Source organism: Atractosteus spatula, chromosome 14 (assembly GCF_055471065.1).
Source record: "Atractosteus spatula isolate fAtrSpa1 chromosome 14, fAtrSpa1.hap1, whole genome shotgun sequence".
NCBI lineage: Eukaryota > Metazoa > Chordata > Actinopteri > Semionotiformes > Lepisosteidae > Atractosteus > Atractosteus spatula.
The window spans coordinates 24,073,149-24,099,703 of NC_142719.1; the positions used below are offsets into that span (position 1 = coordinate 24,073,149).

Below are 26,555 nucleotides of genomic sequence, written 5' to 3' on the forward strand. Positions count from 1 at the left end.
ACAGGCTTGAGTATGTTGATCTGTTCTGACCAAACTATCCTATTCTCCTCCCCCTGAGTTGGATGCAGCATCACTGCCATGGATCCAAGTGGAATATCGTGGATATATCTATCATTTAGGAGGATTTTGCTGGTCTACAGAGATCTGGATGGAGTACTGAAGGAGTACAAAGGGGTTGTGCAACCAGTTGACCTTCAGCCCCTAGAGGTTATTTTTCTCCATACTAAGGAGTTTTTGGTTCCTCTCCTCCATTGTCTTCTGGTCTTTTCCGTTCTGAATTCTGTATGGTCACTTGCTTTATTAAGCACCTTGGGGCAACCTTGTTGTGAAAGGCGTTTTATAAAAATAAATTGAATTGAATTGAAATTGAACTACTAGTAGGTCCCTGAGAGAGTAACGACTGTCTCGTGCATCGCAGACAGACTCTTTCTCTCTTTCCTTCTTTCTACAACACCAGGACTGGGTTGTGCACTGAGCCAGCATTGCGCTGATGCGATGTTGCTGCGACAGTGCCTGCCAGATGGTCTTTAGTGTCCATGCCCGGTAAATACAAATCCATGTGTCATGGACACAGACTGAGATCCATATCAGGTCTTGTAGTAGACCCTATGCGATGCGGTAAGAGTTGGAGAAAACAGGAGGCGTGGTAAAAGGAAACACACAGGGGTTTAATAGTGCACAAAACAATAGTTACGGTCCATGAGACAGTGAGCGGAGAATAACATCCTAATCCAAACGGGTCCAAAGGCAGGTCAGGGCACAGTCCAAGAGTCCATCAGCGAGTAATCCATCCTGGGATGCGACAAGGTTAAAATCCCCGGGAGGGGGGAACACACGGACAGACAAAAATAGAGGTCCAAGGGTGAATGGGCGAGATCCTCCAGACCCCGGGCTCAGGAAGCGGGAGGTGTCGGGGATGAGGCCTATGCCCTCAGGAGATGGTCGTAGGGTTTCCTGGTGCCAGGCAGGCCTCGCGACATCCTTACCCTAATGATGAGCCCTGAGTACTGGAGGAGCTATTCTTTAAATAATACACCTAAGAAGGTAAACCTGGGGAGCTTAATCACAAGAACAATAACAGGAGTAGTGGAGCGCTCTCTAGCGAGGGATGTCAGGCATGACACCATGTTTGGATAAGTAAACCAGCATTGGATGATATCAATTTAATTCGTATGAGTAACGCATTTACTTATGAGTATTTAATGTAGAATTCATATTCATGAGACTGATTAACGAAACAGTATAGCTGAATGCACATTCCTTGTTTTGTACCTCTTCGTCATCGTATATACTTTGTATTTTGGGAACCCACACAATAAAATCTGCTATCTGTATCCAGACAGACTGTTATATGTTTTATATGCACAATTTATGTATTAATAAATGTATCTCGTGTATTGAATCTGTGTGTGTGTGTGTTGCTGATTGTTCCTGATGATTGATTTTCTAATAGCCATAAAAGAATCACCTCGTGGTTTACTGCTACAATTAATAAATTGTCCCAGTAAGTTCCCAAAACCCCTACAATATTATTAATTCATTTTATGACATTCAGAGATGTTATACACCTGTTATTTTTATTTTCAGCTACCAACATTTCCGTATTCCATATTAAGTGGATTTAAAAAGTAGGGGAAAATATTAAAGAAGCAATTGCTTCAAAAATATTTAACACAGCACAAGTGCCCTCTACCAATTTTCTTTGGCTGGTAAACCACACACGAAGTACAATGCACTGTGCTGCAGAACCTCAAGTATTACTGTGCATTCTGAGTGGTTGCATCTGGCATCTGTATGTTTCTTATGAGGATAAAAATTAATAAAACTGCAATGGTCCCTGTTCTTGGGGCATCTAGCCATATATATGACAATAATATTTTTTTTTTTATTTTCTACAGAATATAGTAATACTATTACAAACCAATTCAGTCATCATTATTCTAATAATGTTTTCTAAATTAATTTGGCTGACACTTATACATAACAAGACAACTACTGTTTGTATCCATTTATACATAAAGCTATTTAATTGAAGGGAAATAATGGAATTACATTGCTCCAAAATGCAAAAGCTGTGGCCTACCCATGATTTAAGTCCACAATATTCTACTTACTGGTCAAAAGCTCAAATCAGTTCTCAGTACTGACACCTTACAAGCATATTGTTAGTGCCCTCAAAACAGTGTACAAAATGTCCCAAATTACTGAAATGGTGCCATTAGCTACTTGTACCTAAATCTTGAACACCCACAGGTGTTCATCAACTTCAGTTGCAGTCTTCAAAAGATCCTGTCTTATCCTGTTTCTTTACTAACCTATTACAAGACTTTATCATTTCTTGTCACATACCTTGTTTGACATGTAGGTCCACCTCAGTGTATTTATCACGGACAATAATTCTTTTCACTCCACAGAAGTATTTCCCAGCATCCTCCAGTGTCACTCCCATTATAGTAACAGTGAAGACTCTTGCCGAAGTGTTGTCAAACAGAGAGAATCTTCCATCAGTATACCGGGTGTTGTGCGCATCAGTTTTAATTAGGTTAACGCAGTTGGTACTCAGCACTTTTTTTTCCTCTTTGCAGAAATACTTAGCATTTGTCTCATATCCCTGTGAATATATGCAGCTGATGCTGACAGGTCCACCTTCATCCGCAATCACACTGAGCTTTTCTGCTGACTTCACAGAACCCAAAGCTGTCAATTAAAGAAAATTTAGAGCATAGACATTATTAACTAGTTTTTACAGCAAAAAAACTACTTCAGAACATGCAAACAATCCTAATCACAATTATGACTTTTATGATTTTTTACTTACTATAATTTGTAATGCTGAAAAACAATATTATTTTCTGTCAGAAAACTCCCAGAAATCTAACTGTAGAACTAATTTACATACACTAACCAACTACCCATGGTAAAATTTGTAACAGATATTAATACATTTGTCACATTTACTTTTTTATCCCAGTGTATAGTACTGCAATTACTACACAGCTTTTATAATGCAGCTCATTCCCTTCGGATGTGCTGTGTTTTGATGGGTCATGTCATAGTCAGGTTAATATTCAGTATGTTTCTTCCTGACATTATTTCTGCTAAAAACTTGTATGTTTACTGAAAATGCTGACAATGGTATCTAAATGTATTAGAGTTGTTTTAAAAATATATAAATAGGGAAATCATGTGCACAGTACCTGGTTCAGTGATAAAATAGATTTAAAAATACATTTCCTGCCCATTAATACAATTTAATGCACCATAAAAATAAAATTCTATGTGATAGCAATCACCATCTTTATAGTCTGGTTTCATCAGATCTCAGAATGTAAGGAAAGATGGCCCTGCTCAGTACTGGGATGGAAAATGTGTCAGTGGACCAGTAGGAAGCACTCTTCCCTCTGAACTAGAATTTCCAAACCAATGTATCATAGTGATAAGGAACATTGTGTTTTTCAAAATATCCGGAGGCTGAACATTTAGACTGCTATGATCTTTATCTAAACAGAAAGGCAGGAGTCACACCAATTATTAAGAGCTGCAGGCATATATCTTTAAGTGTTTAGAAGAGGATTGTTTGAATAACGGTGTCAAATGAAGCACAAAGATCCACAAGAACTAGAATTTTATCTTCTAGATCTATTTTTAACTAAAGTTAAACTATGGCAAAGTGAAATTGAGTTTGAGTGAAAATTGCATAATACCCAAAGACAACAAAACACTCATTGCACTTGACAAAGGGGTAAAGATTAGAAAAACTGGACATCTTTTTCCAGTGAGAGAAACTGATTTATGATATTGATAACTTTGTTCTGAAAACAACAAAATATATTACTTTGATATTTTGTGGCAGACAGAGTTAATTTGTTTTTTGGCACTAGTATGCTGTTGAATCCAAGAAAAAGTCTTTTTCATCAAACCTGTATGTCTCTTATTTGTTAGTGTCTTAATGTGTTAAATGTACTGTGTATTGTGTTATGTCATCTACCTGTCTGCAAAGCAAATTTCTCATATGGGACAATACAATATTCTTGCTGATGTTAGTACCATCCATTGACCCTATTTTGGTGCAAACACCTCTACATGAACTGCCATCTTCAGCAAGGAATTTAATAGATTTCCAATTAAATTGTAATTCAATTATTTTAAATTTAGTTAGTTTAATTAATGTAATATTTTCCAATCAGATGTTATTGGAAAGTAAAATAATATTTAACAGCACAGTTTAAATCAATCTAAATTTAAACTTTTATTTAATTTAGTAAATTATGAATGCCTTATTTGTAAATTACTTGTACATGTCTACGTTCTAACTTCCAGCATGTCAGGACTTGGTCTATTGAGTCACATACCTTCTTTAACCTGAAGGTCCACCTCAGTGTATATATCACGGACAATACTTCTTTTCACTGCACAGTAGTATTTCCCAGCATCCTCCAGTGTGAGTCTTCTGATGGTCACAGTGAAGACTCTTGCTGAAGTGTCATCATACAGAGAGACTCTCTCATTAGCAAGCTGTGTGTTGTGCACTTCTGTTTTAATGAGATCAACACACTTGGTACCCAGCAGTTTTTTTTCCTCCTTACAGAAGTACTTAGCATTTTTCTCATATCCCTCTGAATATGTGCAGCTGATGCTGACAGATCCATCCTCATCTCCAGTTACCGTGAGCTTCTTTTCTGACATCACAACACACAGAGCTGTCAATTAAATAAAATGTTACATTTATTACTGTAACTGCTATTTTCAAGATCTTTATTAACATTTATTAACATTAACATTCATCTGAAACATTCATCTGAAAAACAACAAATACATTGTTCTTATTCTTTCCAAGTGTACAATAGCCACCGCAGATATAATTATACACAAAAATCAGTTATATATTTACCTGCGGGCTTCTGCTTAATATGCTGAAACTTTAAAGACTCTCTTCCAGATATCACCTTATTGCTATTGGCTTTTTTTCTCTTACATGAAGTGGGAGAACCTATTATGTTTATGCTAACTACAAAGGCGGATTCTGATTTTGTTTATAAAGCAAAAAAATCACTGACTTTTTTCGCACCCTTAGCAGTCCCCAATGATATGTGGAAGTATTTTTTTCATAATATATACCATAAATACCATATATACAATATTACCATATTTAATTGTAATTGTTTTTGTTTGATTTTAATTATATGTACATTACAGTTAGAGCTTTACTATAATTGGCGTGTAAATAATTAATGAGATATTATATACAGTATAAGTCTGCTTAACAACGATGTGCCATTCTTAAGGAAACCCATAATGTCGGAAAGTTAACTCTTTTAACATATTTAAAATAACATAAATTAAGCTTGTTAATAGAATGTTATGATTAACCCGATTAAAACCTCTCCAAGAGTATCCAATGCTCTGACATCTGTGATACATACTGTACTGTAGTTTTCACCTCTCCCCAGTATGATATTTGGCACAAGGACACCTTGTGGTCCAATGTCTGTATCAATGTCTGTGATCCAAGAAGAACAGATGAAAAAGAGATAGAATCAAACCAGTGACAGAACTTCCAAGACTCTACCTCCCACTAGAAGTGCAGTGTAGGAGCCTTCAAACAAGAGCCCCACAGGATGCTTAGAAGATCAGAACTGCCTTTAGTGTTTTCTTGTTTATTTGGGCCTAGCTCTTCTGTTGATAGTCAAAGGCAAATGTTCTGTTCTCTACATAGTGTTAGTCTGGATCATTGCAAAGAACACCCAGAATTGCCCCTGGTGCTGAGCTGATGGGAATAGGGGCATGTCTGAGAAAAGATTGAGTTGGATACTTGCGTTAGGGCAGTAAAGGGACTGGTGGCCCTGTGAGACTCCTCGTGAGACTGCCAAGAGCTGCACTGCATCTTGGGAGTGCCTGATACTGGAGATGTACAATGCCTACTTGTGGTTTCAAGGACATTTTAGCATAAAGTATCGACAGTGGTCTAAAAAGCACCTAATGAGGGGTACCCTGGAGGTACAAGGACTCTGCAAATGTTGAGGCTCCACTTCAATCAATCAAATAATCAATCAAAGTTTATTTATCAAATGCACAACAATACAGCATGCAGCAGTAGTTGCTGGCAATGAAATTTCTTTTCTACGAGCTCACCGGGGGGTAAAAATCACAAAATTAAGGTTACAAAATAAGGTTACATAATAATAGCTAATAATGTAATAGAAATTTAATAAAATAAACTCAGACAAAACTCAATATAAATAGAGCTGCTATGCATCCAGGGTGTATGCGATATATTATGTCCAAGTAGTGCAGTATACAGAATACAGTGAAAACTGTATTTCCATGTGGCCATTATGGGTGATTTGCTAAAGGAGCTGCAGGTTGGCTATTTAGCAGTCTTATTGTCTGGAGGTTGAAGCTGTTCCATAATCTGTTTGACTTTGACTGAAAGCTTCGGTACCATTTACTGAATGGTAGGAGATAAAACAGCTAGTGACTGGGATGACTGGGGTCCTTGAGAATGGACCTGCACTTCCTAAGACTTCTAGCTGAGTAGATATCCTGGATGTTTGGTAGCTCACAGGCAGTAATGAGCTGCGCTGACTTCACCTCCCTCTGAAGTACTTTGCGATCTTGGGCGGAGCAGTTCCCATACCAGGGAGTGATGCAACCAGTCAGGATACTCTCAATAGTGTACCTGTAGAAGCTGGCCTGGATATGTGATGGCATGCCAAACGTCTTTAGCCTACAGAGAAAGAATAGGCGCTGCCATACTGTTTTGACCACAATGTTGGTGGTGGGTTCAGATTAAATCCTCTGTGATGTTAACTCCCAGGAACTTAAAACTGCTGATCCTCTCCACTGCAGTCCCATTGATATAGATAGGTATGTGATCTCCTCCCTGGTGTTTCCTACTGTACTGTATATTCCACAATCATCTCTTTAGTCTTACTAATGCTCAGAGAGAGGTTGCTCTCATGGCACCATGCTGCCAGGGTTTCAACCTCTTCCCTGTATGCAGACTCTTCACCATCTGTGATCAGGCCAATGACTGTTGTATCATCTGTAAACTTAATGATGGAATTTGAGTTATGCCTGGCGACACAACCATGGGTAAATAAGGAGTAGAGGACAGTGCTAAGCACACAGCCTTGGTGGGCTCCAGTGTTTAGAGTCAGGGTAGAGGATATGTTGGTGCCCACCCTCACCACCTGCCGACGTTCCGTCAAGAAGTCCAAATTACAAAGGGAGGTATTCTGTCCCAGGTCCTGGAGCTTAATGACAAGCTTTGAGGGCACTATGTTATTGAATGCTGATCTGTAATCAATAAACAGCATTCTCACATACAGTATGTTCCTTTCTTTTCCAGGTGTGAGAGGGCAGTATGGAGGGCAGTGGCAATAGCATTTTCTGTTGACCTGCTGTGGCGATACGCAAATTGCAGTGGGTCTAGGGTGTCAAGCAGTGAGGAGGTGATGTATGCTTTGACCAACCACTCAAAGCACTTCATGATAACTGATGTGAGTGCAACGGAGTGGTAGTCATTCAGGCAACTGACTGCGTTTCTTAGGAACCGGGACAATGGTGGTTTTCTTTCATAATTAACATGCCTTGAGAACACGGTCAGGGATAGCATCAGGGCCAGGAGCCTTGTATGGATTGGTCTTTTAAAAAAACGTTACACACATCAGCTCTGGATATGATCAGTGGGTTTCCGTCTTGGATTTCTGGAATCCTCCTAGCTAGATCTGTGTTACTGTCCTCAAACCGAGCATAGAAGGAATTTAGCTCATCAGGAAGAGAAGCAGACTGTTGTGCGATATACACGTACCTGGGTTGCGTTTTGTAGTCTGTAATGGTGCGTATACCACTCCACATGTTCTGTGTGCTGCAGCCATGATAATATGACTCTAATTTAACCCTGTAGTTGTATTTAGGTAATTTGATAGCTTTCCTGAGGTCGTATCTGTATTTTTTTGTATTTATCCATATCGCCAGAATTGAAAGCAGCTGTACTAGCTTTAAGTTTGGCGCGTATCTTGCCATATATCCATGGTTTCTGGTTTGGATATGTGTGAACAGTAATCCTGGGAACCACGTCTTTAATGCATTTACTGATGTAGCCAGTAACATAGTCCGTATACAGATTGATATTATTTCAATCTGGATAAAGGATAAATTATTTTATAGTGCTGGCTTTAGGAAACAGCCTTTCCACCTCTTTTGCACATCAGTATCCATAACTAGTTCGTTATTTAACCAAATTGACTCTAAATATAAACATCTTAAGATGCTGGCTCTGGCTCAGCATCAGCTATGTTTGCCCATTCCTTTAATTTACGTGCATCCAACACACAGTTCAATGCTAGCAACTGCACAAAATCTAAAATACAATCCTCATTTCAGTATCTACAGTATGTAAACATTCAGTCTGTTAACTTCATCACATTCCCCTGCAGTCTTTAACATCTCCCGTCAATTGGTCAAAAGTATGCCTTACCCTATTAAGAAGTGTTCTTGTTATCAGTTGTAGCGGCGAGGCTTAATAATAAGGCAGAATTAAGTGTTTCTGAGCTTCCCAAATGAGGCCCCATTTCTCTGTTCATCTCTGTGGTGCAGCCACAGAGAAACTATTCATGCAAGATGATTTAAGGTTTCCTAGGACAGCTCCCAAAGGGGGATGCACTTAGCTAAGTCTGGCTATCATGATCAATGGTCATCCACTGGCGCCTATCAGTCTAGGGAGTGCCGGATGGACATCTGGACTGCATTACTAAGTGTCAGGACTAAGTGACTCATATCTCACCTTGATCAACCAATCAGGGACTGGTAGGGCTGAGTAACCCACGTGGGACTCTGATGCCCATGGAACTTTCAGCCAATCAACGAGCTGAAGTTCCTCCAGGTAAAAACAGGCAACACAGAGAGCCTGAAAGATTCAACAAGATTCAGATTCGGGAGATTCAGTAAGATTCTGGAGAGGATTCTGTGGACTGTTCTAAAGGGAATTCAAAGGAGAATTCCAGGGCAGGACGGCCCAGGAGCAGAAGGCTCCCAAGGGCAGGACATTCTCGCAGCGCGCCTCCTGACCATCCCGAGACTCAGCCCGGACAACCACGGAACGGCCAGTGTGTCCGAGTGCCAGAACTTTCCTTTGTTCTAAGAGTCTAGAGTGGAGGTTGCCAGAGAGTAACCAGCAGCAGGCCTCGTGGACAGGTCAGAACTGTGGACAGCTGAATCACTATTCAGAACTAGCTCTTCATCAGGAACGAACCGGTCCTCTTCCTGACTTGCTGGGATCCACAGTCATCTTTTCTCCTGTGCACAAACTTTGCTAGTTAAAGCCAACACTAACTAGCCGGTCAGTGAGCATCAGCAGCGCACCGTCGCAAGCCGCACAGCACAGCCTGGCACGGAGCCAGAGAGCGCGGATTGGACAGCAACAAGCCTGCAGCTGATTCTTTGTGCCCGCAGGAGATCTGAATCCCCAGAAATTGGATGAGTATTCAACTTCAATGCATTACAGCTCGAGAATTCAATTGTTATCCAAACCAGTTGATATCAGTTTAATTCCTAAGAGTTATGTACTTGTTTTGAGTATCTAATGTAGAAGTTGTAACCAAGTTCATTTATGAAACGGTCTAAATGAATGATATACTGAACGTATGTCCTCTTGATGTGTAACACTTCGTAACTGATTGAATATATACCTTTTGTATTCTGATAACCCTCTCGATAAGATCTGTTAGGTTTATATGCATATTCTATGTATTAATAAATTTATCCTCGTGTATTAGTACCTGTGTGTGCGCGTTGTTTGAGTTATGTCGCGTGGTTGGATTCTAAAGCCATCAAAAGGATCAACTTTGTGATTTACTGCTACAATTGATAATTGTCTCAGTAAATGCCCAAACCCTACAGAACTGGTGCCTTCAGAGAGCCACTATGATTACATATTTGGCGTCCCTGAACGGCTATGAAACACTACATTTATGGCGTCCCTGGACCGGCGTGGCAAGACTGAAATGAATCAACCAAGCGGAATAATTCAATATAAAACGCCGCGGGTTTCATACACGACAATACAGTGTGCTGAAAGCCGAAAGGAAAAAAGTTCCCCTTGCTCTTTAAGCAGTGCTTGATTGTTTTGTGATCTTTTGCAATCTACCGGGTTGATTGCATACTTGATCTTGTGGTTTTCTGTGGTAAAACTGTGACTTCGTACTTAAAAGTAATACTCTTTAAGTTTAACGATGGTTGCTAAAAGGTCTGAATTCGAGTCGCTATTAAGCACTCTCTCTAGCAGCGGCAAGTCTGACCACGATCTCTTCCATATCTCCGTCAGCGGAGAAGCTAGAAGGATAAATCTCCATTCTCTGAGAGAGCTAGCGAAGGACATAGAGAGATTTGACCCCGCAGTGTCAGAGAATAATATCGAGAGTTATATTCAGGACCTCAGGTATACCCTGCAGTACCTGCCAAACGCCACAGAACAGGAGAAAGTGTTTCTGGTCAGGAAAACTACCAGCAGAGCTGTACATGAGTGGATGGCTAGGCAGATGAAAGAAGTCTGTAATGACTTTGAGCAGCTATGTCAAGCACTTATCGAAGAATACAGTGCGTTTATTGACCCGACTGCCGCGATAGCCGCCGCCCTTAACATTAAGCACGAGAGAGCAGAGTCCCCTCGCGAATATTACGAGAGACTTAGACGAACTTATTTTGCAGGGCGAAATGATGAGGGTTGCGAAGAGAACATACATTTCAAGGGTTTATTCATTGCGAATCTCCACCCATCAGTCAGAAAGATGATCTTAATGCATACAGATGCACAGACCATGAAAATGACTGATATTAAGAGATTCGTGCAGAAAGCCTGGGAGTATGATGTCCAAAGTCGCTCTGAGCAAAAAGCTGCTAAAGCGACTGTGTTCGCCGTCAGAGCCAGCAGGGTTAATTCCCTCCTGCTCGAAGGAGCACAGGCTCCTGAGCTGGCTAAGCCCCGTTCCAAAGCAGGCACACAGGACCGCACCCAGCGTCCTAAGTGCCATGAGAACACCGGGGGAGGGAAAGGGCTAGAAAAGGCTGAACAAAAGGATTCAGTAGCCGCCCGCCTGGCCAGGCTTGAACAAGCTTTATTAGGACGGGGACAACCGCTCCCCAAGGCTGCCGGAAGCGTGAATGAGCTGATACTCTCCACTGGAGGAGGCGGAGACCCGCCCCCTCTCCCTCCCTCAGTCTATCTGATTGAGCGGAAGGGTTCCTGCCTGGATGAGGTCGGCCACTCCCAAGCGAGTGCTGACTCCACCCCTGAAGTCACAGAGCAGGCAGTAAAACACAGAGGAAAAGCAAGAAGCTTTTACCTCAAGGCTGCCATGGGAGATGTCTTACCCAGTGAGACACTGATTGACACTGAGGTTGAAAGGTGTTTGATGTCACACGGCAAGCTCAAACGGGTAGAAAAAGAAAAGGGTATGCGACTCAGAGTGGAACCTTTGGTGGATCACCAGAAAGGCAAAGTGTGGAAACAGGTCAAGGCTCCTAAGCCTTCTGTACAGAAGGAAAGGGGGGCCAAGAGGCAGACTGTGCTTACACAGTGCCCACCGAACACAGAAGCCTATGCGGAGATTCCTTCTGTTCCCTCTGGACAAGAAATAAAAATATTTTCTTGTTCCCCGGATATACAGGGAAGTCGTGCCCTGGCCAAGGTCCCAACAGCCTCCATGCCACAGGAGCGGTGCTCCGAGCAGCCGCCTGATCCACCAGGTAAAGCACACCCCTTTTACATCCCTAAAGAGGAGCAGATCTCCCCACCTGGCGATGAAAAGGAGCTTTCCCTGTGCACCCTGGCACCCAAGAGGGGTCAGGACCACCACCCTGCAGTGGTGGAAGGGATTCAGATGGCAGGAGAGCAGGTTGGTGATGTAGCCCTCACCCTTAGCCCTGAGAGGTCCTCTATTAGTGAGGATCTGCTTGAGCAGCTGTCACGGGGCCACCGCCAGGTGCCCCTGGTGCAACATTCACAGGTTAGACAGGAGGTCCAGCTGGACGCTGAGACTACTGCGCTGTGGACACACCTGATCCCAGATGCCGATTCCCTCTGCTGTGACCCAGGGAACCTGCAGTCAGGTAACATTATTTCTCACAACTACCAGGTAGTGAGTGAGACTGACCTGATTGTTCCTGCCTCAACGGCAGGGTTTCCAACACACCCAGTCCCCCAGAAGGGACAGGGAATGAAAGCCGAGCCGGTTTTCTTACAGCCACCAGCTCAGTCTGTCAGTCTGAGTCTGACCAACAGTGGTTCACCCAGACTGGAGCTGGATGGTCAAGCCACCCGCCTGCCAGTGCAGGACATCGCAAAGAGGGGTATCAGAATCCCCGCCTGCACTGACATGGGCCTGGTGGGTGATAGTAAGTTCAAAGACAATGAACTAGCTATCCCAGTGCTGGGGCAGCTCCCTGAACCCCTAGCGAGGGAAGGGGGGAGCGAGCAGGTGTCCTACACCCACGCCCAGCGAACGATTGTAAACATGCCGATAGAGGGATTCCTCAATCAGGAAGTGTGCACGGTGGACCGGAACAGTGAGAATGGGGTAACAATCTCAGATCACTCAGGTGCTCCAGATGACCACTCAGCCGAGGGTCAGGCATGCTCCACCGCTGCACCGCCCCCTGCAGGGTTCCTAGAGCACAGGCATGAACAAATCGAAAAAGCAGATGCCCTGGAAAAGGAGGAGCAGCATCAGCAGCTGCGTCAGATCTCCTCAGATTTCCAGGATGTTGGTGCCCAAGATGCCACATGGCATACTGAGAAAGACACCATGTACACGCTGCGCCAGCTTAGAAAGGCGACAGTCACTCAGAAGGAGATGACTGGGATCAGCCACCCGAAAAGACTTTTGGGAGGACTGATCGCTGCCGCCACTGTTGCACGTTTGCTTTTTCTGGTAGGTTTGTGTGCTACTGGCACTCTCACCCTGACTGCCCCAAGAAGGCAGGTGTCAGAGATACCAGAGGGTAGTGACAGACTGTATCGACAGCAGCAAAAGTTGGAAAGCTTAGGGAAAATCCTACAGGCAACTTCCTATGCAACAGGGTTAAACCTTATTCCCCAACCAGTGGACATGATTGTTGGTGTTATACAGTGGGTTTATGCTTGTGTGCAACAGGCCAGAATGTTGACACAAGACCTGTTAAGGGAGTTTAGTGCCACTGTAGCCAGTCTAGCCACGGCACAAATCCCAACCCACTTGATTCCACTCTTCTCAGTAGAGGAGTATGTGACATTAACCCCATCGCTCATAGCTCACCCAGAAGCCAATCCAAGATTGAATTCGGTTCCAAATCTTGAGATGGGTATGGCTACCAAAGCTATCCATTGGCTGTGTCTAAACGATTCACCAATGAAGGGTGTAAAGCTACTAACGAGCAGAGGAAGGTTAATGAACCCCATGAAGAGCAGGTGGGAAGTAAATGGCTGGTCAGCACACCACGTTTAACTGACACTGTGACTTGTGACAGGCATGATGCAGCTACCTAATAAAACAGTTCCTTTAAGTTCCTGAGGAGGCCATAGTACAGCATGGTAACTTAACACTGTACGGTCTAGAACCAGACAACATAAGACCAAACTTGAGGTCATGGATGCCTTCAGGTGCCACACTAAGGAATTGGATAGAAATCCAAGAAACAGTAAGCCCTGAAGAGGTACAGGTAGTTAGTTTGCTTTAATGGAACAAACCTCCAAACCACCCTAGCAGATACCCAACACAGGTGTTCTGGTTTATCGGGGGGCTGGGAACAGGAACTGGTGTTATTGTAACACTGCTGCCGGGTAGCTGGATCATGACTGACAGTGTACTCTGAATGATGTACTCTCACATCAAGATGTACTCCGGGTAGCATGAATGAGTCAAAGGTAGCATGTCAAAAGAAAGGAAGTGACTTCTCCCCAAATATCTACCACAGAGGTATCAGATATTGACAGTGAACTTCCTGATGTGTAATTCCTAGACTTAGATAATGTCTCCTACCGTGTTTATACATACTCCAGATGTTATTCATCCTGTTTGTATCCAATGCTGGTTCTGGTATGAATTCTCGAGGAGTAATGTGGACATTTAAGATTAATGTTCTAATGGCAAGGGACATCACTTAACTCTGTTTTTGTTTTGAAGGCAACAACGCCTCAGGACCTCGTGACCTTCAAAAAGGGGGGATATGTAGCGGCGAGGCTTAATAATAAGGCAGAATTAAGTGTTTCTGAGCTTCCCAAATGAGGCCCCATTTCTCTGTTCATCTCTGTGGTGCAGCCACAGAGAAACTATTCATGCAAGATGATTTAAGGTTTCCTAGGACAGCTCCCAAAGGGGGATGCACTTAGCTAAGTCTGGCTATCATGATCAATGGTCATCCACTGGCGCCTATCAGTCTAGGGAGTGCCGGATGGACATCTGGACTGCATTACTAAGTGTCAGGACTAAGTGACTCATATCTCACCTTGATCAACCAATCAGGGACTGGTAGGGCTGAGTAACCCACGTGGGACTCTGATGCCCATGGAACTTTCAGCCAATCAACGAGCTGAAGTTCCTCCAGGTAAAAACAGGCAACACAGAGAGCCTGAAAGATTCAACAAGATTCAGATTCGGGAGATTCAGTAAGATTCTGGAGAGGATTCTGTGGACTGTTCTAAAGGGAATTCAAAGGAGAATTCCAGGGCAGGACGGCCCAGGAGCAGAAGGCTCCCAAGGGCAGGACATTCTCGCAGCGCGCCTCCTGACCATCCCGAGACTCAGCCCGGACAACCACGGAACGGCCAGTGTGTCCGAGTGCCAGAACTTTCCTTTGTTCTAAGAGTCTAGAGTGGAGGTTGCCAGAGAGTAACCAGCAGCAGGCCTCGTGGACAGGTCAGAACTGTGGACAGCTGAATCACTATTCAGAACTAGCTCTTCATCAGGAACGAACCGGTCCTCTTCCTGACTTGCTGGGATCCACAGTCATCTTTTCTCCTGTGCACAAACTTTGCTAGTTAAAGCCAACACTAACTAGCCGGTCAGTGAGCATCAGCAGCGCACCGTCGCAAGCCGCACAGCACAGCCTGGCACGGAGCCAGAGAGCGCGGATTGGACAGCAACAAGCCTGCAGCTGATTCTTTGTGCCCGCAGGAGATCTGAATCCCCAGAAATTGGATGAGTATTCAACTTCAATGCATTACAGCTCGAGAATTCAATTGTTATCCAAACCAGTTGATATCAGTTTAATTCCTAAGAGTTATGTACTTGTTTTGAGTATCTAATGTAGAAGTTGTAACCAAGTTCATTTATGAAACGGTCTAAATGAATGATATACTGAACGTATGTCCTCTTGATGTGTAACACTTCGTAACTGATTGAATATATACCTTTTGTATTCTGATAACCCTCTCGATAAGATCTGTTAGGTTTATATGCATATTCTATGTATTAATAAATTTATCCTCGTGTATTAGTACCTGTGTGTGCGCGTTGTTTGAGTTATGTCGCGTGGTTGGATTCTAAAGCCATCAAAAGAATCAACTTTGTGATTTACTGCTACAATTGATAATTGTCTCAGTAAATGCCCAAACCCTACAGAACTGGTGCCTTCAGAGAGCCACTATGATTACATATTTGGCGTCCCTGAACGGCTATGAAACACTACACAGTGTATTCCTCAACGTTCCCAAAGTTATCTTTTTCCTACCCACATCACTAGTGTTAAATCCTGCAATAACTACTGCCTACACTTAAATCCTCAAAATCTGTTTGTATTAATTTGTTTAAATCACAAATAACATACATAAATAGAGGCCATGTAGCACTCTGTATTGTGGAAACATCACACTGGTTTAGTTTTATTTAAAGGGAACTAGAGAAACCAAGAAAGGCTTTTTTCTAGAATTAATAAATACACATCCTGTTCACTGGGGTAATTAAATCCACACTGAGCAATCTCCAAAATGTTCAGAATTTGGCAGCCACAATCCTGATCGGGTCACAAGCAAGCAATCACATTACACCTGTCTTTGAGTCCTTGCACTGGCTTCCTATCAGGTTTCGAGTCAACTTCAAAATCCTCATCCTCATTCAGTACCTATCTGTATTATTATCTGTCTACTCCCCACCTTGCAACCTTTGTTCATCTGACTCTGGTCTTCTAGCTGTCCTCAAGAACATCTAGATTCTGTGGGTGACAGGGCCTTCACTAGCTGCACCCCAGAGCTCTTGATTTGTATCCCCGGTGATATCAGAGTCACCCAACCTGAATGCATTTAAATCTAACCTCAAAACCATTCTTTTCAGAAGACTGTTATTTAGTGTCTGCTTCATTTTCTAATTTTGGTAGCACTTCTGACTGCTTGTCTTTCTTATATGTATTAACTTTGTAATCTGCGGTCCTAATAACTGTTTTTACAGCTACTGTATTGCTTTGAGATGCTACTTTTAAAGGTGCCATGTAAAATAACGTTTTTTTTGTTATTGAGAAATGTGATCAGATTTTCTCTGGTTCAGAAAAAAAGATCTGAAGTATACTGGTTCGTCACTCTTCTCACACCTTCTTTGCTAAATGGCTTTGCATACTAATCTGATCAAGCTAACTACAGATGCAGCCATTCAAAATGCACGGTACAAACCCGCGGTACGGTAATCTACCCACAAGCCACTGAGTGATTGGCTGGCCAAAATGACCGACAGGGGCACTGGTTGCATTGGTTGGTAGTGAAAAGATTTAATCATTTAATCTCTTTACTGTGCACATTTTAATCCGCTTAGTTTTGAATATTTATATGGAATTTTACCACTAAAGGGAAATTTTAGTAGCTGAGCATAAAAAGAAGAGGAGCATAACGCATCTGAAGGTCATAAACAATATTAATTTAGGAACATAAACATTACTGTATGTACGTAAACTGTACTGTGTATGGCTGGTCTTGGTAGTTTAAAGAAAAAATACACACCAGTCTTCCATTTCTCCCTAAACATTTTAAGCATGAAAGTTTTATGAAACGGTACCCAAATATGCGATTGCTGTATAGAATGAATTTTAATTTTTAAAAATGATTTAACACGAAAATTAAGCTGTTTACATCTTCCGCCTGAGAACAGTCACCCGTTGCTACCCAACGCAGAAACACAGCCACTAACTAGCAAAGAGAGGACATTAGCTAGCCAATATGATAAAGAAATAAATGATTATTTTGTTTATTTCTTTTGCACATTTATTTGAACATTTCCATCGATTGTACAAGCACTTGGAAACTGTCCAATCCCTAGTTCATCAGGCATTTTCTTTTACGCTGCGGGCATTCTCCCGGTCTGGCGCCGGTCTGTGTCTTCTAGGATATAATGCGAGCGAACTCTTGTTTTTATGTCCACTATAACAGACAATCTCCTTTGCTTTTAACCGAGCGTCTAACCCCTCTGATTGGAGAAAAAAGACGTGCTGGTTTGCTATACATACTGTACCAGGAAGATGATTTCTTTCTATTGGAAACGTGTATTTTAAAAGTTTAAGAAGTAAAAACCTTACAGCGTACACAGATTTCTAAACTGATCAGGATTGTTATCTTTGTCTTATCCATAATAATGTTCACTGCTCTGTCCAGCAAATTAATAATAAACTTTATTTTATATAGCGTTTTAAACGAATAAGTAATTAGATTGCTCATAAACCTAATCACTTTTTCTACATAAACACAGCGTAATTGCTCTCTGAAAATGCTTTTTCTTTTTATTTAGGCTCAGATTTCAACTATAGATCGTATTATTATAAACTTTCTTGGAAAAATGTATTTTATGTAAACCATGTTTGCTATTAATTCATTTAGGGCTAGAATATGTTCATTGTCTTCCAATCGAGTCGAGTTGACATTAGAAGCTTGCCACGTCCGGACTGTTACACCAACGCATTAGCATGTTAAAGCGATTTCATTGAGGAGCCTAGCTTTCTTAAGTAGTAAGTACTGTACTTCCTTGGTTTTGGAGGGGGGAGGTGTCTTTCGCTGGAAATCTCGCCCCCTTCTACTTTGAAAATGCCTGTGAAACCGGTTTAATTCGTCACAGCCAGCACTCCCACAGAGAGGGGGGGTTGTACTCGTTAATGTCTTAGCCGGAACACATCATTATATCTCATTTTGTATTTCTATAAAAAAATCGTTTGCCCAGCCTAGCACTATTGTTGTTATTGTTTTTATCCTGTAAAGCGCTTTGAGGAGCACAGCTTTCTCACCACTTAGATTACTTTTTGATACCATTCTTACACAAAGCAGAAACTTCTTGTATTTTCCGATGACATACAAGTGGAAAGATTACAGATTTTAATCGTCTTTTTTCTGAACCAGGGAAAATCTGATCATGTTTCTCTATAACAATAATAAAAAACTTTATTTTACATATCACCTTTAAAAGTGGCATCTCAAAGCAATACAGTAGATGTAAACCACATATTACAAAGTAAATACCCAGACAAACACAAACGCGTTTTTAATAAAATGCTTTTATTCATTCAGCAGAGAGAGAGCGTAAAACCTGGGCGTAACAGCTGTTCCTTTTTCTGATCACTTGCTCTCTGGATAAACGTCTCACCTGTCCTGTTCTTTGTTTTCCTAATTTGCTGATTATTCCTTCTGCGATCCACTCCTGCCCTCACACCTATAGAAGACTATTTTAAATTTCTTTGCGTGGTCCATTGTGCAATTAACCCTTGTATGTGCTGTCCTTAAGGTGATATCACATAAAGGTGATATGTAAAATAATGTTTTTTATTATTGTTATAGAGAAACATGATCGGATTTTCCCCAGTTCAGAAAAAAAGATCTAAAGTATACTAGTTTGTCACTAGTATACTTTTAATACAGTCTTTGCTGTGCTCTAGAGGATCCTTGTGATATTTCGAGCTCTGGTTGAATGATAAGTGTCGCAGTTTAAATAATTTTCGTAGTTGGAAATTATGAAACGCTCTGTTAAAAGCAAGGGAGTTTTTATGTCCGTTACAGTAAAAGAAAATGCCTGACAGAGTAGGGCTTGGACAGATTCCAAGTGCATTTTTGCAATTTACGTTGCATTGTGCATTGTGCTGCTGTAATACAGTTTAAAATAATTAAAACTCTAAACGGTATCAGCTTTATTTATGGGTTGCAATTTAAAAAAAGTCAAAAACCGCACTCAAAATGCAATTTAGAGCTTTCTGGCAAGAGGAGACACCCAAATTAATAATGTAACATGCCACTGTTTGTGCATGAACAAGGTTATACTGCTATTTCCTTAGATACGCGATTAAAAAAAAATAAAAAAAATTTTGAATCCCCGGCGGAACACATTCCATAAGAATCAGCGTTTTTATATATCGCCTTTAAAGATGGCTTCTCAAAACGCCTTACAGGATAAAAACAGCAATAACAGCAATATTGTATTTCATTGCACTTTGAAAACCAAGTAATAACTTAACTATATGTGCAAACGTTTTATGATATGTCGCTGTTGTGAATGTCTGTGAAGTGTATCTTATTTGCCTGTCTGTCCTGGCTCTCTCGCTCGCCCTCCCCCCCTCTCTCCCTCAGTTCAATTCAATTCAAGGTGCTTTATTAGCATGACAGATGGGTACAATCAGTGTTGGGTATTTACTTTGCTTTGAGATGCCACTTTTAAAGGTGATATATAAAATCAAGGCTTTAACTTGCTTTAACTCCGCAAGTCTGAGTTCTCGTGTCTGTCCTATCCGAACTCGAAAGTATTACAATATGTATCTTTATAGCAGGTGGTGTACAGCTTTTTAGTATAGATTACACTATTCTAAAATGTATTTAAAAAATAAAAACGATTACAATCTAATCTTTCCACGTTTGATCCCAAGATCCCAAGAAAAATAAATCTAAACGGGGAGAAAGCTATGCTGAAAGTTTATTAAGATACTTAGAAGACAAAGATATCAATTTATGTTGCATTTGTCTGATTGTGAATCAAAAAACACATATATTTAAACCCGCGTTTGCGATTTAAATCAAAACGCGATTTAAATCAATATAAATGTTTATATTGTAACACCTAGGTGACAATTCATTGTTATTAAAATGACTTAAATTCGATCATGTTGTGATTTTTAGAAATATAAATTTGTTTGGTGCGAGTGAGGTTTTATTTAATCTCTGACTCAGGGAAACGTTTCATTTTTTCAAAGAAATGTTTGTTAAAGGAAATTCATGGCTCCAGCAGGATTCGATCACAGAGCGTGTGACGTGGGAGTCAGGAGCCTAACCCACTGCGCCACATGCAGAGTGCTGAAAAAGCACTAAAGAAACATTATCAACAGACAATGTACAGCGTGTACTATTCTTGTGTTGTGGTATGAATTATGAATATAATTATATCGTTATTAATTTCTTTAGATACGCGATTCCATATTATATTCTCTTTTAATCAAATTCTAAAAGTATGCTTGTTGACTCCGGTATCATGTTAGTTAAAGACTTCGATGCTTAAAATGTTTAGGGAGAAATGGAATACTGGTGTGTATGTTTTCTTTAAAGTACCGAGACCAGCCATATACTGTATGTTTAAGTTCCAAAATTAATATCGTTTATGGCCTTCACACACGTTACAGTATGCTCCTATTCTTTTTATGCTCAGGTACTAAGATTTCCCTTCAGTGGTAAAATTCCATATAAATATTCAATACTTAAACGGGCACAGTTAAGACATTAAATATACATATACATACTGTATACAGTACAGTTTGCATACGGTAATATGTTTATGTTCCTAAATCAATCTCTTTTATGAGCATGTGAAAGGCATGGTGAATTGATTCTCAAAAATTACTGTACTTTGCATGATTGGAAACAAATGCGTGATTGCGAAATGCTGTGGTGTTACTTTTACAAAGACGGTCAATAAAAAAAAGAATGTGGACCAGGGCAATACTTTTGAGTTTACAGCTTGTCCAAGGTCATTCATTATTAATACTATTAGTAATATCTTCGTTAAAGACTTTGATGGCGACAGCTCAAACATGAGAGGTTCAGCTTTATTAGCTCCACCTTGCGGAAATTCCGGATATTATTATTTAGCTTGCGGTATTATAGGAGAATTTACGTTAACTCGCGGTAGACTGCGTAAAGCGCACCGCAAAATAATGCGGTATCGCCCGTGCATTTTGAATGGCTGCATCTGTACCTATTTTCTTTCTCTATTCTGATAGATTTATAATTATTATGAAAATCTCCTTCTTGAAATTAATTTCTAAATACCTTTTTTCACTTTTAACATCTTGCAGCAACTCTGCAACAAAATATACACTTAGCTCAGCCTGACAGTTCATGCTACTGTACCTGCTACCAGCATTGAAAAAAAACTTTTAGATTTCTATATTTATGATTTTATTTGGTGGTTCCATTTGTGACAAAGGCTGTTACTTTCTTGGAAAAATTTATTTGATGTGTTGCAAAAAACTGACTTGCTTTAACAAAATATATTTACAAATCATTTCGCCTGGCAATCTACTTGAATGCCCAACTATCTGAGAAGACTTCCATTAAACCATGTTTGCTATTAATTCATATAAGGCTATCTGACTGAAATGCTCTGTTTTTCATGTGTGCTAATTTTCTGACTTTCCCATCAAACCTTCATACTCTCCCTGCCAGAAATGCACCTGATTATTCAAGCCCCCAACTCTGCCAAATCTGCTTCAGTTTCACATGTTCTTTTGTAACACACCTTTCTGTGATTTTTTTGTATATCTAAGCTTTTGCAAGTGTTCCTGCATCCTTCTTCTACATTACGTCTAGTCATGGCTTTTTTTCTGTTTGCTTATACTGTGTCAAAGTAACAGCTGCTCCATTTCTAAAACGTTTTGCTCATGTTCATTTTTGTATTTTTACAGTTATTTACATCTCTAACACTTTAAAGTCCTAAATTTTCATTTCATTTTTAGACTGCATTTTAGTTTCCGTATTAAAAAGCTCAAGTTTTCTCTATCTTTTGTTTCTTGTCCTACAGAGCTCTTCACAATTCACAGAGAAGTTGTGAATTGTGAAAGAAACAAAATCACTCATCATGTACATTTTTAATTATGACACTTCACTGTTGCATTTTGCATTTCTGAGTTGTGACATTCTGAACATGGCATGTTCAGAATGTATATGGAATATCTAGATCTATATATAAGTATATAGAAAACCTAGATCAAGACAGGCTAATTGCAATGACAATTCCGTGATTTGTCATTGTCTTACTTTCTGAAAGAAAAAGCGTCTTTTTTCAGTGATTATGACACATGATATATAACATTCCTATAATCACAACTATGAATGTCCCCTGTGGACATTTTTTGATTATTTATTCTGGTATTGAAGTATATTTTATGTCATACCAAAGTGTCATAATCACTGAAAAAAACATTTCTGGATTATTTAATCTGGTATTGAAGTATATTTTATGTCATACCAAAGTGTCATAATCACTGAAAAAGAAGTTTTTTTCATTCAGAAAGGAAGACAATGACAAATCACAATTAATTGCAATTAGCCTGCCCTGATCTAGGTTTTCTATATACTTTAAAATGCCATGTTCAGAATGTCACAACTCAGAAAATGCAACAGTGAAGTGTCCGAATTACAAATGTACATGATGAGTGATTTTGTCTCTCTTACCTTAGTGTCGGAATATTACAATGTTTTGGTAATGAGGAAAGGGACAAAGCAAATGGGCTATTTTGTTGACTATAAATCCTTACATGCCATGTTCACAGGGTCATTTAAAAAAAATAGTACAGTAAATATTCTTGTACTTCATGATTTTCATAGTCTGTTACATTGTGTCTCACACCTCAGTGTCAGAATTTTGAGACGTTTTTATAATCAGGAGGGAGGGCCATAGCAATGCAGCAGAAAGTGAAATCACCATTTGCCAATGTATTCTCTCATGCCATGTTCAGAGGGTCATATTTAAAAAATGGTACGGTAAAATTTCCTGAAGTTCAGGAGGTAGGTTCATAGCAATAAGGAGAAAGTGCGATCACCCTTTGCTCATCCTTGGTTAACCATATTGTAGCACCCACATGGGGCGCTGTAGCCATGCACACGCAAGGCAGGCTGTATATACCCGCCCATATATAGTGGGACAAGGGCTGGAGACACCCTCTTCCCTTTTGTGTCTGTGTAGGTGTAGTGCAGTGCTTTATCTCCCCTGTCCCAATGTGTGTAAACCCCCTCAGCGTCTTTAATAAATGTCCTGCCAGCCCGTGCCAGAGCCTCTTGCCTGTTTCTTTCTATTGGCGAACCCCAGGAGCATTACAATATATTCTCATATGCCATGTTCCAAATGTCCAATTTAAATCTGCTGTATTAAATTTTTTTGTAAAATGCAAGATTTTGAGACTTTTAATGATCAGAAGGCAAGGCCATGGTAAATATGCAGAAAGTGCCAGTGAATTCACTTTTTGCCTTTATCTTATTTACTTGTCTAACATGCCAGTTTGTGTTATTGTGAGTTTTTAAAATTGGTTTTCGATGTTCTGAAATGTGTTTCATACAAAAATACAAGTCACTGTCACTATTTACTTATATATTCCTCTTTACTGAGGATATGTACAGTAATCCATCCGAATAAGTACATTTAAAAATGACTGTACAGAGCCATCTACAGGCGAAAGGCGACATAACATCACAACAAAAGCATTTAAGGTTGAACGAAAAACACGAATAAGAAGCTGCTGAATAAGAAGCCAATTTCAGCCTTGTTGACCAAAGTTGACCAAAATGTTAACCAAAAGTGTGCATTATATTTTAAAAATGAGACAAGACCTTAAAAGTACATTTTATAATGTTAACATGACATGCTTTGATTTAAATTAATTTTAACTATATAGTCTAACATTGTTTGGCTTTTTAATTGCTTCCTGTTCTGTCTTTAAGATGCGAATGATGTGTTCAAATTGTTCAATATGTGTACATGTTCAACTTCATTTTTTTCCATTTAATATTATATTGTTTTTTTAAATATATGTTATTTTTACTTGCATTTAAAATTCTGCACTTGTCTGTATGAAATGTCACAAGTGTTTATCTCTGAACTAGTCTGTTTATTTTGAATTTATTTTGCGGTTTCTGTAGCACCTTACTAATCCTTCTGTTTTGGTATCATTTGTGAACTTGACTAGCCTACAAATGATCTAATATTGTACTATTAACTAATGCTATTTTTCTATAGTTTTATTAAACTTGCTAAATGTGATTCAAAATATGTTATGTAGATATTATTGTTATTAATGTTTTTTTCCTGAGATACATTAAAATGCAACAAGGACTACAATTTAAAGCTCCCCTTTTTTAAAAAAATCACTAACCTATTGTTTGTACTTGATCTGAAAAAAGGATTTGCAGTCAAAATATCTATTCATTGAAATGTGTCAAATTAAGTCTGTTTTTTCTTTTTGTGACAGAAATCTGATGCAGAAATAACAACAGATGTTCTTAAAGTAACCTTTTTTTAAATGCTTGAAAATATAAAAATCACATGCTATGGGATTTTCTAGTTGTATTTTTCAGAGTTAGCAATGATATTGGGAAACAGGTCATAAAGATTTAAAGCTGGCATTCAAAGTAAATCAATAATTTAGTAAATAATTATCTATTATTTAATGAAGCTTCTCATGTAAAAATTAAAGGATTAAACACTTGTATTGCAGGAGTTTGCAATTGTTTTTTTTAACATCACTTGGTTTGCATACCCCTAGTATTATTTAATCTGTTAAAGATAATGTTGGAAAAAATAATACATTTTAAGAAAGATTTTAATCTGCTCAATATTAATTAGGCAAATGGCAGGCATTTAAGTCTAATCCTTTTTTAAATGTTAGCTTTTCAGATGTGCTCAAGTGTGTTTCTCAAAGTCAACCGAGCTGTACTAATAAAGAGTTAACTTTGAAAAGGAAAAGAGGACACAATGCACACACTGATTAGTATAAAACAAAGTTATTTATTAACAGCTGATTATGCATGATGCTTCATAAATTCACTAACTGAAAGTGTGTCATCGACAAAAAAAATTGCTCAAGAAATTCCAATTTCCTACTAGCAGACAAACAAGTCCAGATACAGTATAACATTTTATTACTTTTGTGATGGTTTTGATTATACCTGTTTTTAATTAACTGCTTTCAAACTTGCACAGGTCAAAGTACAGCTCATGAAAATTAAGTAAAATGTAAAAACTGATCTGCACTTACCTGAAAGGAGGCAAAGAGTAACAGCAAGTGAGTGGGTCATGATGACCTGTGTTTTCAGTGCTTTTCTCTGTACAGCTCTATGTCCTTCTGTACTGCAGGGTGGCAGGGATGACACCAGCTTCACTACAGCTGCCTCAGTCTGTATTTCTGGACTTCATATCCACTTTCTCCACGCCCACAAGTGCACTCATGCTTCCGTTTCATTATTGTTTCTCTACAACCCCTTTTATATCAAATGTAATAAATGGACGAAATTACCACAACTGGATTCTAACAATTTACAGTGCATGTGAATAAATGATAATAAAAACACTACTCATGTATGATAGAAAATACTTACATTGATAGATAGAATATATGATAGAAAATAAAAGCATTGTCTCAAAAATAGCTTGCTGATATTGGAAATATGAAGATATACAATAATGTAAAATCTCTGAAAATATAGCTACAAATACAGTTTTTATTTACAATCTATAGCTTAGAGATTCCCAACATTACTGAAAGGACACCCACACTAGCATCAAAACAAACAGCACAAAAAGAGCACAGCAGGATCATAATCACAATATGACAGTCAAAATATTCCAGATTGCATATGTTTTACTATACAGCTGTCCTGCTGATAAAGGATTTTCATCAGAAAAAAAAATCTACAAGCAAACTCCTATGATGCATTTTTTTAAACTTTCTTTCTCATGTTAAGGAACAGTCCCTGAAGGTCCTACTGCCTTACCTCTGAACCCTATAAACCCTCTGAGCCTATGTTACCTCCTTCACATTCCATCTTTCTGTCTTTTTTTCAATTTCAATACAAGACCCTTTGTTCTGACCTTCCATTTTGTCCTCTACCCTTGAGAATTTGCATTTTCTTAGCTCCTTCCTGTCCTCTCCATTCTTCTTCCACTGCCTGATGGACGATTCCTCCTTTGTTACCCAAGCTCACTCTTCACTTCTCTAGCCCAACTCTGTAGTAACAATTGTGTAGTAAAAACTTCAGTGAATGTATCATGATTTTTTACTATGGTTTTTGTATAAGACTTAACTATGTGTTTGCTGAGCTTTACAGTAAACCAGTGAACCATGATAAACATGTTTTTTTCTAAATAATACAGCATGAGGGCTCCAAAGACACTTACTATAGTGTACAATACCTGTGGTGTAATTCACCATTAGTAATTAACTTATAAGTTATTACCACTAGTTCGTTTTTAACACTAAAAGGTGTTCTCATCTCAATTGCATATTTTACATCTGACGTATTCCTGAATTGACAAACGGGAGTCAACCATTGTGAAAACAAGGCAAAAAAACAACAGAGCTTA

At 39.6% G+C, this 26,555-nt stretch overlaps 1 protein-coding gene across 2 annotated transcripts in view; it reads right to left on the reverse strand.

Moving 5' to 3' along the window:
* The window catches only part of LOC148820938 (polymeric immunoglobulin receptor-like), a 54,094-nt gene extending 28,652 nt beyond the window's left edge, over positions 1-25,442 (reverse strand). Inside the window, exons 1-3 of one of the 2 annotated variants that reach the window (XM_088933254.1) lie at positions 25,231-25,442; positions 4,353-4,700; positions 2,350-2,697 (exon numbers count right to left, since the gene is read on the reverse strand). In XM_088933254.1, coding sequence (XP_088789380.1) covers positions 2,350-2,697; positions 4,353-4,700; positions 25,231-25,270 — 736 coding nt within the window. In that variant the 5' untranslated portion in view covers positions 25,271-25,442. The remainder of the gene's footprint in view (positions 1-2,349; positions 2,698-4,352; positions 4,701-25,230) is intronic. The other variant, XM_088933253.1, reaches the window with a different exon arrangement.
* Positions 25,443-26,555: the final 1,113 nt, after the last annotated feature.